Raw genomic sequence first — 19,400 nt, 5'->3', positions numbered from 1 at the left:
CCAATGTGTATTTTTAAAAATAGGTTCTTTACATCCAGTTATAAATAAAACGTGCATCAGTGTGATCAAAACCTTGTTTTGTTTTTTTGTTTTGTTTTGTTTTTAGTGTTTATAGCTAACACAACTAAAAATATTTTAGACTATCATGAGCACAAAGGGTCACCTCAGAGAGCCCTGCCTGGGGAGGGCTGGGCTCACATTTGTCTTTTTCCTTACATTAAATTAAAAAAATAAAGATTTCCATGATTTTAAGTTTTAGGTAAATAATACAACTCAATCAGCAAAGTTATTAATACTTGTCCTCAATGCTTTATCTTCCATTTGTATAACTTTTTGAATATACAATTTTTAGTTTAAAAAAATACAAATGTTTCCCAGACAAAAACACATTAGAAAATCGTACTGCAAAACTACTACTCGAGGCAGCCCAGTGACTGAGTCTCCCAGAAACCTCAGCAGACCTGACCCAGACCTGGTTACCACTGGGCTATTTTTATTCTGTTTTTTAATTCTATTTTTAAAAGTGTTATGAGGATAAGAATTTCCTTCACGAGTGACAACTGGAAGGTACTCTATTAATTTAATACTACAAAAGAATGATTAAAATCTCTTAGGAATGATTAGCACTTTTAATCTCAGGACCAGTAGGATATTAACCCTTACAACAAATCCTACGAAGTGGGCAGAAGGCAGCTCCATGACAGGCTCCTGATTCTGCATCCCAGATGGAAACCAAAGCTATGAAAAGGGATGGGGTTTGCCCAAGGTCAACTTCAAAATAAACAATAGCAAAAGCTGAACAAGGGCAGTGAAGAAATTAGAACCCTTGGGCTGAAGTTTGAATCTAATGCTTATAAATTAGACCATTTGTTAAAAGTAAAGTAAAACTTGACTAACTTTAGAAGCATTCTAATTTAGACTACAGTTTGTTCTTATTGAGACTTTTTAAAGACTTCAGTAAAAATAATTTATTCCTTTAATCATATCCTAGATCTCGCTTATTAAAAAAAAAAAAAAAGCATGGTATGTGCTGGCTTAGAAATGAGAAGACAATTTTGAGACTTATTCTGTCACTTCTACTGAAATGTCCTTGGGCAAAAATACATTACTTCTTAGCAAGAAATACATGAGCATCTGAAGTCCATGTTCAAATATAGAGATATCTGAAAATCACACACACACACACACACACACACACACACACACACACACACACCCTCTCTGTCTCTGTCTCTGTGTGTGTGTGTCTCTTGGATAATACCTGCCTCCACTAATCCACTATCCTTACAGCATTGATATAAAACTCAACTGACAAGAGACATGATTGTACTTTGAGACCTATAAAGTACTACATACACAAAACTGAATCATCCAAAGATTATTTAAGTCTAAAATGGAGTGACCATTTTTGGGGGGCCTGGGTGGCCTCATTCGGTTAAGCATCCGACTCTTGGTTTCAGCTCGGGTCATAATCTTGCAGTTCATGAGTTCAAGCCCCACATCAGGCTCTGCACTGAAAGCAGAACCTGCTTGGGGTTCTCTTTCTCCCTCTCTCTCCTCTTCCCCTACCTGCTTTCTCTTTTTCTCAAAATAAATAAGTAAACTCAAAAAACAATTTTAATGTAGTAACCTTTTCAAATTAAAGATTTTAAACATTTGTTTTTCAACCTGCTTCCAGTTATCAGGACCAGAAACTGATGTATATAGCTAATTAACATATGTGGCTAATACATCCATACATCCATGTGCGTTGATCACAGAGTTTTTATCTTACCAAAGAGTAAATTTATTATAGATAGCCAGCATCCTATGAACTGGAGTTGTTATCCCGATCTAACTGTACTTACTATATCCATCTTATTATATCTACCAATCTGTAATATGTATATTTTTAAAAGTAGGTCCTGCATTAAATTTCTTTTTACAACAAAGACTCTTTACAATTTAAGTAAGATGATTTCTCAAAATTTGAAGCCAATGAGGTTTTATGATAAATTCAGCTTCGAGTGTTTTTCTACCTAACTGAAAAATGTAAAAAACTCAAACACCAAAAAGCAGACACCTAGAATCTCGTAAAGTCAGCAAGCTCCCCTCCCATTTTTATCTCTTCTTCCTTTTACAGAATATCCTTTAAAAGCTCAACAAGATACTTTTACATGTAAAATTCATTCTTCCTTCACCTTAGCGCTAACCTTTTGATGATCAGAAGGAAAGAGAAAGAAGGAAATCCAGATGAATAGAGGCGGGCACAACAGGAGACCACCCCTAACTCACCCCAGATGCTTTCCTATTACCACGCCTATTTCATTCCCATAACTTTTCTTGCAACTCAAAAAGCTCTTCTAAAACTGAAGGGACGTTCCAGGCTGCTGAAATAAGCAGAGCTTTGACACCTGAAACACTCTTTCACCTCCGTACTTGAAACACTACTGACATGAAATTGCATCTATTCAGTGCTGCCATATTCTGCGTCTGGCGAGTTCAACATTTTAAGTTTCAAACTTCAAACACTTAAGTGTCACAGCCAAAAAGAGTCCTTAAGTCCCGTCTGCACAGCGTCATCGTGCTCTTTATTTCTCCAAGTTCCCAGGTTAGCCCCACAACCGACACTCAGATCACATTCCCTTCATCTTAACAGTTCTTAACACGATGCACTCAGCTTATATGTGCTCTTCTCCACTTAACGTCTTTCCCAAGTCTTCATCGTGATAACTAATGTTTGTACAGTGCAACTGTAAATCCCACAGCATCACAAGGAGTAAAAACAAGCAAATGAATGTAATTAAAAGAATCCAGGAGCGCCTTGGTGGCTCAGTGGGTTAAGGGTCAGACTTTGGTTCAGGTCATGATTCATGAGTCTGAGTCCCACATCAGGCTCTGTGAGGACAGTGTGGAGCCTGCTTGGGATTTTCTCTCTCCTTCTTTCTCTCTGTTCCTTCCCTACTTGCAGTTATGCGTTTGCTCTCTCTCTCTCTCTCTTTCAAATAAAAAAGAAAAACAACTCAGAATCCATTAATATTTAGTGTTTTATATTATAAAATAACCTGATTTGCTGTAGAAAAACCAAGAGTTAATGTTGACTTATCAAATTCTAATCACTATAAAATATATTTGTTAAAAACTGAATAAATGGCTAAAACAATCTAATATTCTCCCTTTCACAAAAATATTCCTTTTAACAAGCCCCAAAATCAGTATCTCTTATGTTACTAATATACTTAAAATGTTCAACATTTTATATATAAATACATTTTAAATATATTAATATATTTTAAGTATATATATAATATCCTGAAAGCAAATAATGCAAATAAAACAAGTTATTAAAAATTATAAAGAAAAGATACTTACTGAATTCCAAAATCTAGAACTGATGGCTGAAAATGCAAGCCCTTTCCACTAAACAGTTTGTCTGAGAAGCTAAAAAAGAAAAGACAGATTATTTTTTGTTGCCGTTTTGAAACTTGAATGCTGAGTTAAGAGTATACACTTTGGCCAATGGCTATCACAAGATATAATTTTACTCTCCTTTAGATGAGTCTGAACTAGATCATAAAATGTAAAAATTGAAGTCTAATATAATTCTATAGCTGCAAAAATTTAAGATACTTTTAGTTTATGGCTAGTATAACTTTGTATCAAAAGTACAGATTCTATAAGCATTCAACAAAAATTAAGAAACATTTCATTTTTAATAGACATTGAATTTAGGTTTCATTTCTGGATGAATTCAGATAATAGCACTCTTTTCACAAACTCCAAATCAAGAAAAGACATACATGTAAGGTGGTGGGGGTGAGTGGTTGGAGAGGGCAGGAGATCTGGCCTCTCACATAGTACCAGAGAACGGGTGGGAGCAGAGGCAGGGCTGTCCCTGAATGCTGAAATCATCATCAAGTCTGTATTTTTAAGAATAATCATCACATAAAATCTCACATGACAGGTCACATTTTCAGCAGCTATTAACCAATTATGATGATTTTTCTTCAGAATCAAGATATATACCAAATTAACATATCAAAAAACAATAAAGAAAACTAAAAAATTGATGCATAACATTATAACATAATAACATGTATATATACATATACATAAAGACAGAAAATACACAATATGTGCATATGTGCTTATATACATGTGATTTATTATATACACCAAGAAACTATCAATGGTTGTGACATTTTAAAAGCCATGTTTCTGAAACTATTGAACTTGACAAGCCCCTAATTGCAACATGTGTAGCTGTTTTCAAAGACTCCAGCAAGCTTTCTAAAATACCATCTTTCCATCATCTCCTCTCACCAAACTGCACCAAACATGGTCCCAAGATCGGTCCAGGAGAGGACATCTGAGTTTCAGAGCTGCTGGCCAGTAGAAGCTTTGTGACCTTCAGCAAGCATGTCTCCCATTTTTTTTTTTTGAAGGTGCAAACAATATATAAACCAGAAAACCCCTTCCAAAATCCTCATTTCATAGGAAGGATCCTGACTGCAAGGTCTCCTTCCTCCCTCTACTTTTCTGCCCTATCTAAATCAAGGTGACATCTCAGTCTCCACCTGCCCAATTCCAACTTCTCTACTTGCGTTGAGCTTGAACAGAGAAGAGATATATTGTTTACTGGTCTCCCAGGACAGGACTAACTCCATGACTTGTGTCACAGAAAGGCCACTAACACACCCAGTTGCCTTCAGAAATGTTTTGAAGAGCCCCTGGAGGAGATGGATGTAAAGAAGTGCCAACATCACATGTGCCACAGCCACCCCGCTCCAGATCGAGCTGGCCAGGGTTGAGCATTCCAGAAGAAAAAGAAAACGGGCAACTTCGCATGCGAAAAATTATGTTAGAAAAGTCAGGCTACTGTATAAGTAATAAGGAAAACAGTTAATGATAGTCTCTTCCTGTGTACCAAAAGTAGATTTATCATTAGATTTCACACCCAACTTCTGCATGCAGACAAGTTTTAAGGATTTAAGTAGTTCACTCAAGACTGCATAGCTATTAAGAGTCAAACCTAGAATTCCCATGCAGATCTGTTGACCCCAGAAATATGAAGCTGATATGGAGTGCAGGCCTATCCAAGTTCACAAGACCTACCCAAGGACCCAAGGCAGTCTAGCGGTTGTATGAGGGTTCGAACTTCAGAGTGCGGACAAACTCAGAATGCCAGGCCCAAAGCCACCACTCTCTAGTCCTGAGCGGGTCAATCACTTAACTTCTTAAAAGTCTTAGCCTTATTATCTTAAAATGAAGATGACAACAGTATCTACCATGTAGTTATCCTGACATTAAAACGAGATAATAATGTCTTTGCTTCATGCCTGGCACATAGTTAAGTGCAATAAATATTAGATCATGTTACTAAGAGGAAGACTGTCATCTAACAAGAAAAGTAATGAGAACAGATGGAGAAGCCAATTACGCTGGAGTCAGAGCTGACCTGGGGATTTAAAAGTCCCAAATGGGTAGCAGTAATTATCTCTGAATAGAACAGATGAAATATAAACCTGCACCATCTCATATCACAACAGAGATTTTTAAATCTCACAATCAGAAAGTTTTACATACCCAACAAAAATCAAATATGTAAGGTCCATCCTAAAGCAAACTAGAAATAGATGAAATGCCTCTAACTTCAAAGAAAACTCTATTTCAACTCATTATGGAGAAGTAAAACCACGTCAATATTTCTTCTTAAAAGTCACAGAACAGATTCATCTTTCTCTTTGGTCAGTTTCAGCTCACTCAAATTTGGAAAGGAGAACAAGTTACAAGAAGATTTAGTATCTCGGTCTAAGGTTAAAAAGTTGGCAAGCATAGATAAAACCATTTAGATGTAGGTACTGCCCTGGAGAATATTTGCATACATGCATATGTCCTCAAGTATTTGTTAAAGGCTTTAGGGGGAAGGGCACCTGGGTGGCTCAGTCAGTTAAGGGTCAGACTCTTATTTCAGCTCAGGTCCTGATCTCAGGGTCGTGAGACCAAGCCCCAAGTCGGGCTGAGTGTGGTGCCTGCTTGGGGTTCTCTCTTCCTCTCTGTCCCTCCCCTCCATCTCAAAAATAAATAAATATAGGGGCGCCTGGGTGGCTCAGTCGGTTAAGCATCCAACTTCGGCTCAGGTCATGATCTCATGGTTCGTGGGTTCGAGCCCCGTGTCAGGCTCTGCGCTGACAGCTAGCTCAGAGGCTGGAATCTGCTTCAGATTCTGTATCTCCCTTTCTCTCTGACCCTCCCCTGCTCACGCTGTCTCTCTATCTCTCTCAGAAATAAATTTTTTAAAAAAAACCTTTAAAAATGTATAAAATAAATAAGTATAAATAAAAACATAAAGCAAAAGTTCTTTAAAAAAAAAAAAAAAAGAGGTTCGGGGGCAAGCTGCCAGAATTTAGTCAACTACAGATATCAACAAGCATCCTCAAATATCAGTGGTAGCTAAGAAATTATACTGTGTTTAAAGATGCCAAAGTTTTCACTTCCAAATTGATGACGTCAAAGTAACTTAAGCCTTAAGAGCTACAGCAATAAAAAAAAGAAACAAATTTCCTTCCCTTTTCTCCATTCTTTCAAAAGTCAGCATTAACCAATCCGCATGTGTGCCCTTAATGCTGTGGATGCTTCTTTTACATACAGTTCACCTGGCCTCTTTCACTCTTCAGAATTCCCTTTGTGTGGCATAAAATAAACTTAGGCATCTTGTAAAGACAAATTAGAAAATTTTGCCACATATTTCTAATGTTTACCCTTCCCGTACCAGAGCAAGGTAATTCTAAGGAAAAGCCCTTTATTAGAAGAGAAAATTAAAAAGAGGACACATTTTGCTTCTGTAACAGGAGCGAGGCAGAGGAGAACTGGAGGTGACAGTAATCGGAGGTGAGGGGGCTCTTGTTTATATGGACCCCACCCCACACACTATCTTTGCCCTTCTAAAGATGCCCACCTGCTGCAAAGAGTGGAATCTTCCCTCAGCGGCAGCAGAACATGTGGACAAGGAATCTACACATTATTTGGAAAGAATATCATCACCTAAGGTTACCTGACTTTTTCTCTTTTATCATCTTCTCTTTTTTTGGAAACTTCAGCTAACGTTTTTCCTCTGTATATAAAACAAAGAAACAGTTAAAAAACAAAATGGCTGGTATAAGAGAAAAGAAAATTTCTCTGGAAATGAGAAGAGCTTGGTTCAGGTCCCAGAAATGATATGAGCGCCCGTGTGACACCAGGCTTGTTTCTTCTTTGACAACTAGAAAGAGCTGGACCCGACTGTAAGGCTCCGGGATCCTTAGAAGAATGTTCAGATGCCCCAACTCCTTATTCCTAGGAAAATTAGATCTATCTGCTGGTATCAGACACACCCACTAAAAAATTCAGTCCAGTGACTTCAATAGGGAAACAAATTAACTATAACCAACTGTTCAAGCCATTCATAAATGCCATCTAACCAAACACATTGTTCCAAACACAACACTCCACCTCCTGGAATGAGCAACAGGACCCAAGGACTGTGGACCAGGCCTCAATGGCTCTTGGCAATTCAGTAAGGACTTGCTGCATTGGGGGCAGGTTACCAGCCCTAGAAAGACCCTCCCCTCAAGGTTACAACCCAGGAAGCCAGACAAACCTCAGATGCTAACAAGTAAAATGCATAGATCAAGGAAGTTCAAAGGGAGGGACAGAAATCTCTGAAAAAAATCGGGAAAGGCTTACGGTGGGGGGTGGAGGGAGCAGCGGCCTCATGGAACAGTTACCACAAATGGAAACTGAAGGAAGGCCACTTCAGCGAAGCGGATGGCAGGAGGGAAGACTCAAATGCTAAGGAAAGCACAGGCTGCATCTGGAGAACACCATCCAAGCAACCAAGACACGCTGGAAAGCTGGCGTGGAGCCTCTGAGTGGTGAAGTACAGAGCATAGAGCAAGGGTGGTGAGCATGGACGGTAAGGAAAGGAGGGGGCAGACAGGAAGGCGGCCGGCAATACGGTCTTACTGGGAGACAAGGATGGGATGTCAGACGCCACCACAACACGCCATGAAAACAAGTTTCGTGCACTGTGGCTCTGTGCTGGCTCTTACCCTTAAGGGAACCTAAAGATGTAACCCATCTCTGGAGAACACTGCAGTGTTTCAGAACAGGGCCTTGCAGAGGCTAGTACAGTCCTTTCTGAACAGGTGAAAAATAACTTCACCTTCCAGCAAGGATTTGAGGAACAGTGACCACCTACAGAGAGGATGGAACATGTCTGCTTTTCCACATTCCTAAACTGACTGGCTTCCATTTGCCTCTCAAAGCGCCAACACCTACAGCTGGCTGCCTTTTACATGCAAATTCTTCTACTACCTCCAGAGCCTGGTGGCCAGGACCAGACTTAAGCCATTGGATGAGTACAAGGCCAAGAGGACTGGCTTCCCACACAGTCCACAGACCCTTTTCTGCCTCAAGGAATGTAACAAAGGAGACCATAACAAAATAACACCATAGTCTAGACTCTGAAGTATTCACGGAAAGACATGTTATGCTAATGAGCTACTTAGTGGGCTGTTCCCCTTAGAGTCAGGAGAATGCGAGTGCCCAAAAGAGCCCAATGCTGGGACTGCTGTGAAACATCCACGGAGTTTACAAAGGTAGAGACTTGTGCACTGTGAATCCCCTTGGACTCTGAGAACACACACACACACACACACACAGACACACACACACACACACGCACGCACGCACGCACCAAATATTCCCAGGCACCCGGTGAGGATTTAGTACTTCTCCGTTATACAGCAGAACTGGGATGGAGCCCTGTGCAGATATAAGAAGCTGCAGCCTAGGGCAGCCCTTCCTGAAGCCTGCCCACAGTTAGACTGGCCCCTCCAGGGCAAGGCCTGTACAGTTAGCATGGACACTGCCCTAATCACTCCTGTGATCCCAGCCGCAGGGCCTTCGGTGAAATGGCCCCAGCCACATGATTTATGAAGCAAGTTCTATAACTACATGAGTTATGAAATTCTACATCATAATCTTAGTACTACAAGTTGCTTTCGGCTCTTCCTTTTAACTTAAAAAATATGTCTCGAAATTTACTGAGGCAAATATGATAGACATAAGCACATCTGCCAAAGTCAGAACTGTCATTCTTCCTGGCAAAGTAACTACTGGCAGAGAACCACTTAAGGATGGAGGCAGAAACCAGTATTTTCCCTGATGAGTCCCCAGAGAGGAGGAGGTGTGGAGGGGAGTCATTTGGTGGAAGAGAAAAGTCCTTGGAGCTCTACCAGCAGTGGTCTGACAAAGGCACCCTCACTGACAATGGGTTATCTGGCACCTTAAACCAGCCCTGAATGTTGACGGCCAGGCCTTCCCAAGGCCAGGACAAAAGTCCTGCACACCAATCTATCCCTCGAGGTGCAGAGATGTTCTCCCATCTCATACCACCCAGGGACAAGGTGTTCCTTCTCTCCAAGATTAATGCTCGAAAGCCCCTTTCTGGATGGAACCTGGACTGCTTTCAGGCTCTTACCCACCCTGCCCTCTCCGGATTCTCAGCATCCCCTCCTGCTCTGTCTTTCTCCTCCATTTATATACAGGAGAGACTCATATTCCTGTCACCAGAGAAGGCCCTTTGAGCTGATTCAAGTCCTCTTCTTCCCTTCAGCTGTGGGTCAAAGTAGCAATGACAGCAAGTACACTTATTGAACACTTACAGCGCACCAGATGCTGTGCCCAGCACTTTGCTATCCTGTGTAATCCGAAGAACCCTGTGTGGGTACTATTATTATGCCATTTCCACACCCAAAGAAACAGACACTTTGAGCGTTTCAACAACTAGCCAACGCCCACTCCGCTGCTGGGTGGCTGAACTGGAATGAGCCCCTGGCTACACCGCCTCCCGTCCATGTCCCTGGGGTCCTGCCCCCACACTCTACCACAAATGCTCTTGCTGAGGTCATCAGTGAGAACAAGCTGGGAAGGCAAGTGCTGAGGTTACTCAATCTCCCCACTGGCCACTATCCTGAAGCGCCCCTCCTTGGTTTCTAGGAAATCTTGCCTAGTTTGCCTCCGCCCTTTGTGCTGTTACTTCTCATCTCCCTGTCAAGCTCTTCTCCCTCACATTACTGGCTCTTCCGCTCTCCCTAAAGTTGCTCTGGCCAGTCACACCTAACCCCTAGTTTTAACTATCACCAACAGGGTGATGTGTCCTATAAGGACACCTGTCATTTCTTGGTCCAGCTTCCATGTTTCCTTACTTCAATCACAGACCTCCCACTGTCAGTCCTCCTGGAATTTCCTGGATTCCTCTAGTCCTGGATACTGGTGTATGACCCAGACTTGGCCAGTTTCACCTGCCTGAAGCAGGGCCTCAGGAGGTGACGCCACAAGGAAGGAAAGAAAATGGAGACTCGTTCTGGGGTAACCCAGGCAGCCAAGCAGCAGAGTGAGCATCAGGGACAGCAGTGTCCTTGGGGTCTGATTCCGTGGCACACTTCTAGCTGTGGTTCTATCCGCTAAGTCGCCTCTGCCATTCTTTGCTTTTCTGAGCCTGGTTCTTAAGTCTTCCTAGAGATTCTCAGAGCTGCCCAACATCTTTTCAATAAATTCCTTTTCTGCTTAAATCAGCCAGAGCTGGTTTCTGTGGTCTGACTGATTCATTTCCCAAGACTGTGTATCTATGGCCTGGACCCCTCTGCTGAGCTCCTGACTCGGGTTTCCAAATGTACCAGACACCATCCCGCAGATGGCCCACAGGCACATCCAAATGGAATCCGTGGTGGAGTTCAACGTCGTACCCAGACTCCTCATTGAATCACAGCACTGCACCGTGGTCTCCCTTATCCACAGTATTGCCTTCTGCAGTTTCAGTTGTCCACCATCGACCACGGTCCAGAAGCAGATAATCCTTCTTCTGATATACAGTCAAATGTCACTACAAGCCTCACATTAATCGAAAAGCCTACATACATCATTCACCTCACTTCATCTCATTAGGTAGGCATTTTATCATCTCACATCATCACAAGAAGAAGGGTGAAAGGAGTACACTAAGGTATTCTGAGAGAGATCACATTCATATAACTTATTATAGTATATTCTTATAATTGTTCTATTTTATTACTGTTGTTAATCTGCCTTTGTGCCTCATTTATAAATTAAACTTTATCAGAGGTATGTATGCTTAAGGAAAAAAAAACAGCACAACAACTTTGAACAACACAGGTTTGAACTGCAGAGGTCCACTTACACAGATTTTTTTTTTCAATAAATACAGTACAGTACTGTAAATACACTCTCTTGCTTATTATTTTCTTGACATTTTTTCCCCTAGCTTACTTTATGGTAAGAACACAGTATATGATACATACAACATACAACTTGTGTTAACAGATGGCTTATGGTATCAATAAGGCTTCCAGTCAACAGTAGGCTCTTTGTAGTTAAATTTCTGGGGAGTCAAAAGTTGTATGTGGACTTTCTGCACAAGGAGTAAGTGTCCCTGGCCCCACGTTGTTTGAGGGTCAACTGTATAGACAGAGCTCTGTGCCACCCACAGTTTCAGGCAGCCACCGGGGCTCTTGGAATTTATCCTCAGAGGACACAGGGTCTACAGCATTCTCCTCTTGGTGAGGAACAGCCTACCTGCCCAACCCGGAGGCTTGCTGAGGTTCTGAGGACCCAGCTGGGACCTGGCACATTCACACCACTAAAATCTGTCCCCTCCTTCTAGTGACACTAACAGGACCTTGTATTCAAAAGGCATTTGTGATAGTCTCATTTGTCAGTATTCATTCCTCCTATATATTCTCTGTCCACAGTTCCTGGCTGACAGGTCCCCAAACCGTTGGAATCTCCCAAGTATTAAGGGTGACCAAGAGGTCTTTTGTTATGTTAATGAACTGTGGACCCCAGGCACGGTGGGGGTGCTGGTTTCAGGGGAATCAACCTTGTGATTAGAGACTTGGAACTTTCAGTCACCCCCCAAACTCCTCTGGGAGGGGAGAAGGGCAGGGCTGAAGGTTGATTCAACCAATGGCCAATGCCTTAGTCTATCCTGACTGAGCAACAAAGCCTCCACAAAAAACCCAAGGGACTGGGTTCCTAGGGCTTCCAGGTTGGTGAATATGTAGAAACGCAGAAGTAGCGGGGCGTCTGGAGTGGGCATGGAAGCTCAGCGCCCCTTCCCCAGACTCTGCTCATTTATCTTCATCTGGCTCTGGATTCTTACCCTGTATCATATCCTTTAATAAACTGGTGAACATAAGTGTTTCCTAGAGTTCTGATAACCATTCTAGCAACTTGATCAAATCTAAGGAGGAGGTCACTGGAAATGCCCACCTGTAGCTGTCAGAGCTGGTGTCTGCCTTGGGGGTCCAGTGGGGAGGCTGGCTGACCCCTTAACCTGTGCAATCTCTGAGTGGGGGAGTATCAGAACGGAGCAGAATTCTTGGGACACCTTACTGCTGCTGTCCCAGAATTGTTTGGTGTTGTATGTGGGGGAACCCCAGTACACACTGAAATTGGGTCTGGGAACCCAAAAAGAGCATTACATTGCATCTCAAAGAATTTTAAAATCTATTATATTTATATAATATAAATATATATATATAATCATACCACAGTCCATATGCCATAAAGAACTCCTTTAGCTAAGTGGTTAAATTTGCAAAAACTTAGAAAAGGAGAAACAAATACATAAATAAAAAGAAACAAAAAGGCTGGTAATTAAGTCCAAATTTCCTAACTCTTGTTCCAACTTATGCCTTAGTGCAATGTATGACTTCTCATCTATGGTTTAAAGAATTAACATCTTGGGGCGCCTGGCGGCTCAGTCGGGTAAGCTTCCAAATCTTGATTTCAGCTCAAGTCACAGTCCCACAGTGTATGGGTTTGAGCCCTGCATTGGGCTCTGCACTGACAGTGAGGAACCTACTTGGATTCTCTCTCTCTCTCTTTCTCTCCCTCCCTCTCTCTCTGCCACTCCTCTCTCAAAATAAATATTAAAAAAATAAAGATTTAACATCTTTTCCTAGATTCTACTACATGTTAAAATAATTAAATGTGATTTTTCAATCTGCAGAATACAAAATGCATTTTGCACTACCTTTCAGCTATAGGAGGTTAGGATGGAAATGTAATTCAGTAGTAGATATCTCCAAGCAGCAACAGAGTTGGCCAGACGCTACATATCAGAAGAGGAAGCTAACGCAGAAATTCACATGAACACTAAGGGAACCACCAGGCAGACTAAGGATGAAGGACTTTTTCTCCTCAATCCCCGGTAGACAATGCAAGTTCATTCAGTACTGTGGCTATTTTTAGAAAACCAACTTTGAGCTCTCAAAGTGCCCATATAACTTTAGATATAAGTTCTCTGGACATGGACTAACTATTGTTTAAAGCTCATCGATAACCGTTTAAGCAAATGGATAGCTACACTTATTCACATTATAAAAGCAGCAGTGCCAAATCTCTGACCATTGATTTCTTCCGTCTCCCTGCACTCAGATACTACAACAGCCAAGGCAGTGTGACCCAAGCCTCCAAAGATGGAGAAGAGGCCACCTAACTTTCATGTGCCTACAGTCCTGCATATAATACAATGTGGACCAGAGTTCATAAGAGGAAAAAAATAGTGTGAAGCAGGTTAGGAAAAGTGTTCTGGAATTGATGGCATGGAGTAGGGCTTGTAAGGCTGGATATGCTGTCTTCAGGTAAAAATGGAGGAGGAATTCCAGACAATGGGACAAACACAAATGAGGGTACATGGACTACAAAGAAGTAAGGTAAAAACTGACATACATAAGACAATTTCTTAGACTTCTTGGTCGAAACTCTAAATGAAAGAATAATCCTATATAACTTCAAATCCCAGGACATTTTAATTCAAACACAATGAGCTGATTTTATTTTTTATTTGTTTTTTTAATGTTTATTTATTTTTGAGACAGAGAGAGAGAGACAGAGTAGGGTACGGGCAGAGAGAGAGAGGGAGACACAGAATCCAAAGCAGGCTACAGGCTCTGAGCTGTGAGCACAGAGCCCAAGGCAAGGCTCAAACTCACCAACCTAGAGATCATGACCTAAGCTGGAATCAGATACTCAACTGACTGAGTCACCCAGGCGCCCCCAATTTATTTTTTTTAATCTTAATGTCAGCAATATATCAAAATAATCTTCAGGCAATTACAAAGACTATTAGCAATACTGTTGGAAAACCGTACAGAAAAATGTCTACACTGTTTAACTGTTCCTTGAACGACCAGCCTCACAACCTTCTTGGCCAGAGCAAGTGAAAGACTCGCGGTGTCAGCTTACTGGGAAGGACATGGCAATTGCTAGTCTTGTACAATACTAACTTGTGTGTCCAGGCATTCCTGTTACTCAGGATACCTGGACCACATGTTACTATTCAACAACATCAAGTCAAGAAAAGAAGGAAGGAAGGAAGGAAGGAGAGAAGGAAGAGAAAGAAAGAGAAAAAGAGAAAGAAAGAAAGAAAGAAAGAAAGAAAGAAAGAAAGAAAGAAAGAAAGAAAGAAAGAAAGAAAGAGAAAAAAAGAAAGAAAGAAGAGAAAGAGAGAGAGAAACAAAGAAGAAAAAAGCCCAATGCCCTCTGAATATTTTCTTAATGTAGAAGAAGCTCTTTTAATCGGACTGTCAAGCTGTGCACTAAACACACTAGCATACACCACACACTTGCCCACAGAGCATAACTTCCTACTGCCAAGTTCACTTCTTGTATAATATAATCCCACTGTCAGGATGGCTTAAAAGCTGATTTTTCTCGTGTGAAACCCAAGTCATACTGACAACAGAGAAACCAAATGAGAATGTTCCCAGAAAGACAAGTATTCCTTAATACAAATCAGAGAGGCTAGCTTCTTTTTTTCCCTAAGGATAGGGAGCCTGGGGGTGGTAACTTAAAAATGTGTTGTCATAAACCATCTTCCCTCGAGAAATAATGGTAAAGGTTTCAAGGTTTCTTTCCCAGGGAAATCCCTGTGTGACAGGGATTGTTCTCTTGCTCTTAACATCTCTTCTCTCCCCTCTTTCATAGAATTTTTCGCCAGGCACATTTCCCGGGCTCCCTTGCAGCTGGGTATGGCTGTGGGACCAAGTTGCAACAAATTGGAAGCAAGCTGAAGCACTGGGCAGCAGCTTCCAGAACCTCTGGTCCTCCTTCCTCCCATCTGCTGCCACGAACACAAAAGTCTCCACTTCGTATCCTGAATACCAGACCCAGTATCCCAGAAAAGGCAATGTGGTGATTTGGAGGGGAGCAGGGGTCCCTATAGACTTCCTGGAGCCAGGGGATGCATACGTCCAGACTCTCACAGGCAGGAGAAAACGTGATCTTGTCTTAAACCACTGAAATGTAACTGTTAACTAAAAATTTACCTTTAATTGAAATAGCTTCTCACCCTTTTCTAAGGCCACAAGCTGCAGGGGGCACTGCTCAATAGAATGAATGCTATGTAGCTTCCCCATCTTTCCAGCCTCTGCTGGCCCTGGGGGACATGGGTTCCAGTGGCGTCGGCCTTCCATGTGGTCCAGACCCAGAGCTTCCCCCCAAATCAGGAGGCTATGTGGTTAAGCAATAAATGTAACCCAACCGTGATGGTAAAACAAAGCAAATTCTAAGAAAGGATGGCTCCTGGCTGCCTTTAACTGGGAAAAGCCACTGACTGTGGTAGTAGCCTCTGGGGGCATTGTTCACAAGCTGGTGTAAATTGACAAATGCTTGTCGATGAACTGCTTTTAGGACTGACCACATGGAAACTACCTCCTAGTTTAGAACCTGTGGTTCTGCCTCTTAACCACACTCGAAGGGACAATCCCACGCAGGGATCTGAGAGGACCTCTGTGACACACTTCAGGGAACTCAGGGCAGTATTCCATGCCAATGTGAGCACACCAGAAATATGAGGCGCCAGAAGGAACACACAGGTGTTCTGACCTCCTAGGAAGAAGTCTGAGAAGGGGCCTTCCCAGTACGAGCACGTAACACCACTTACGTTGCAGTGAAGGCAAAGAATTAAGATTATGTGGCTTTTCATAGCCTGCTTGAAATACACTTAATTCTTGACCAATACTGCCTCCTTCCCCTGGGATGGATGACAGGAACCCTACAATGGAAAGCAACCACTTTCCTGCTCTACTCAAGGTCATTTGACATGGTGATAAACTGCAGAGCTCTTGCAAAACCAGAAGGGGAAGAACGGGGAAGACGGGGTCCTGTTTCCTACTCTGTCTTAGGAGAAGAGAGTCCAAAGAAGGTTTTAGCAGTGAAAAGAAGCTTGTGTCATTCCCAGGGCCTACAGGTGACCAGATCCCAATCAGAAACCATCCCACAAGAGAAAGATAAGTAAAGAGACCACCTACTGCTCCTGTTACCAGAATTTCAGTCTCCACTACTATAAAATTAAGGTAACACCGAAGATCCTCTGTGAGGATTAAAAGCAATGTGTATGTAAAGAGCTTGCAAAGTACCCAGCCGAGTGTCTGCCCAGGGAGTAGAGAGGAGTGGCAGTTCTAAGGTCAGCAGAAAAGCAAAGTAGTAAAGACTGATCTTCTGATTTCTATAGACTTCCAGAGTAAAAAATCAGGACAAGGCTAAAAAGTGTCCATTTTAAAAATTTAATTTACTGGGGGGAGGCAGGCAGGCAGGATGCCTCCAACTTAATCCAAGGGAGCTGACAGCTCTAGGCTGCACTCCCTGGAACAGCAGCGAAGGAGCAGGAGCCTCCCTCTCAGTTCAGCCCGGGGAATTTAATTGTTCTTAATTATACAGGCGCCACTCATATGCAAATAGTGTGTGAAGGGTTTTCCTTTTAAATTGTAATTTTGCTTTCAAAGCCTCAGGCACTGAAGTGTTATTGCTGAAGATGTCACAGAAGAAAGGGCGGGCCTGGTGGTCACTCCAGCCCAGGAGAGAGGCCCCTCTTCACAGACCTTCCTTCCCTTTGTCTGGCTCTGCAGGCTCGCTACCCTCCTGCTGGCCGACTTGCCCCCAGCCTGGCAGCCCGGTTCAGCTTTGGTTGTGGCCCAGCTCTTCTCTAACATCTCCCTCTCTCCTTCTAGCATTCTCCACCCCCAGACAAAGCACAGGATGAATCCAGTGCAGACTCCAGAGCCCAGCAGAGAAGCCAGAGGGAAGCAAAGATCAGCTGGTGGTAACCACTCAACTTTTGCCCAGGAACACCAATTCCAGAAGTGGAGCCCCCCAGTAAAACCTGTGTTTCAGGGTGCCTGGGTGGCCCAGTCTGTTAAGCGACTGACCAGCTCAGATCATGATCTTCTGGTTCATGAGTTGGAGTCCCACAGCAGGCTCTGCTGACAGCTCAGAGCTTGGAACCTGCTTCAGATTCTGTGTCTCCCTCTCTCTCTGACCCTCCCCAACTTGTACGCGCACACTCGCTCTTGCATGCTCTCTCTCTACAAATGCTTTTTTAAAAAACTGTGTTTCAAAGATCATAGCGCCATGAAAACAAATCTTGCCAACAGGTAAGTAAAAGGAAACAAAACGGTCACGTGCTGCATGACTACAAGTAAAAATTATACAGAGGAACATGAGAAGGCAATTATCAAAATATTAACGGCAATATGAGAATGGGTGGGATGTCGGGAACATCTCCCTTTCCCCTGATTTTCCAACATTGGTAAGTGGCCTGATGTCTCTAAGAATATTAAAAATTTTCTGTTATGTGCTTTCAGAAAACTCAAGAGCCACAGGAAGTTACATTCCTTTTAAATATTACTTGTAATCATTTCTTTTTATCAATTCAAGGAACACATTTCCACATTTATAAGCTACTTAGAAAGCTAACAAAAATTTCAGTGCCTAACTCACTGTTACTTTTCAGTCTCTGTGGACTCCTCTTCCTCCACCGGGTCTTTAAGATAGAGATGCCCAGGTTCTGGGCTTCTCTCTCGCTCCCATACACCCTCACTTGCTGATCTGGTACAATCTCAGGCTCCAGCATCACCTCAAATGAATGCCTCTGGTCCAGTCCTCTCCCCAGTCCTAGCCCTCTGGCTGCCCACCCACAGGTCGACTGGACGTCTACAAGACATTAAAAAAGAAAAAGTCTAAAGCCAAACTCTTGACCTTACCCCCAACTCTATCCATAGGCATCTCAGCTCAGGTGTTCAAGCCAATAATCTTGGAATCATCCTGAAATTCTCCACCTTATACCCCATATCAATCTGTTGGAAATCTTGTGAGCTCTGCTTTCACAGCACATCCAGAAGCCCACCATCTTTACCACCCCCCTGCTGTCCAGGACCCCCATCTCCCTGATGTCTTGATTACTGACTCCAAGGGCCTCAGCTGCTCTCCCTGCAGTCCAGGCTGGACACCTGGCTTTCTAAATCTACTTCAGATCCTGTCACTGTACTCTGCTCAAAACCCCGCAAAGACTGCCCACTTCAAAGGTCTCACAAGAACTCTGCACCGTGCTCCACTGGGTAACCTCGCTGCCTTCACTTCCCTCCCCTCTGTGATACATACTCGTTCTTCTCTGTGAACACTCTGGCAGTGGTTCCCACCTTAAAGGCCTCCATACTGGCTGTTCTCTCAGACAGTCTCATGGCAAACTCCCTTAGTTCCTTCAAATCTGAGTGAAATATCTCCCTTTTATTTAATATGCAAAATCTGAATGAAATTTCTCCCTTTTAATAAGCCTCCTCCACATCCTAATGACAGCTCCCACCCCACCCACCATCCTCATCTTTTTCTTTCCTTTCCCTAGTTTTAACTTCCTCCATTCCATGTATTGTCTTCAAACATCCATTAGGGTTTTTTTTTTTTTGGTGTTTATTTATTTACTTTAAGAGAGAGAGAGAGCATTAGAGTGCAAGAGCAGGGGAGGGGAAGAAAGAGAGGGAGAGAGAGAGAATTCGGAAGCAAGCCCTGCATTGACAACACAGAGCCCCATGTGGGGCTCAAACCCATGAAGTGTGAGATCATGACCCGAGCTGAAATCAAGAGTCAGATGTTTAACCAGCTGAGCCACCAGGTGCCCTAAACATCCATTAGTTTTACTTGTTTATTGTACTTAGGTTTGCCCTGCCATTCCCATAGCCTATCTGATGGCATGTTTCACCAGCACAGGGATTTTGGTCTGTCTTGTGTGCCAATGTGTCCGAAGCATTTAGAACATAGTTGCTGAATAGAATTTGTTAAGTAAAAGAAAAACTTTTCAATCAATGCCATGAATTCATAAAATCACAATTCAGGCCTCAGAATATCTTTTTTTTTTTTTAATGTTTTTATTTATTTCTAGGAGAGAGAGGGAGAGACAGCATGAGCAGGGGAGGGTCAGAGAGAGAGGGAGTCACAGACTGAAACAGGCTCCAGGCTCTGAGCTGGCAGTCAGCACAGAGCCCGACGCGGGGCTGAACCCACGAACCGCGAGATCATGA

At 42.6% G+C, this 19,400-nt stretch overlaps 1 protein-coding gene across 2 annotated transcripts in view; it reads right to left on the bottom strand.

Moving 5' to 3' along the window:
- TMEM131L (transmembrane 131 like) overlaps nt 1–19,400 on the bottom strand; it is a 172,334-nt gene that overhangs the window by 90,650 nt on the left and 62,284 nt on the right. For both annotated transcript variants that reach the window (XM_039234344.1, XM_039234345.1), the window contains exon 4: nt 3,352–3,420. In XM_039234344.1, the coding sequence (XP_039090275.1) occupies nt 3,352–3,420 (69 nt within the window). The remainder of the gene's footprint in view (nt 1–3,351; nt 3,421–19,400) is intronic.

Source organism: Hyaena hyaena, unplaced genomic scaffold (assembly GCF_003009895.1).
Source record: "Hyaena hyaena isolate Hyena2069 unplaced genomic scaffold, ASM300989v1 scaffold_89, whole genome shotgun sequence".
Classification (NCBI taxonomy): Eukaryota; Metazoa; Chordata; class Mammalia; order Carnivora; family Hyaenidae; genus Hyaena; species Hyaena hyaena.
This window is presented reverse-complemented; position numbering and strand designations above follow the sequence as displayed.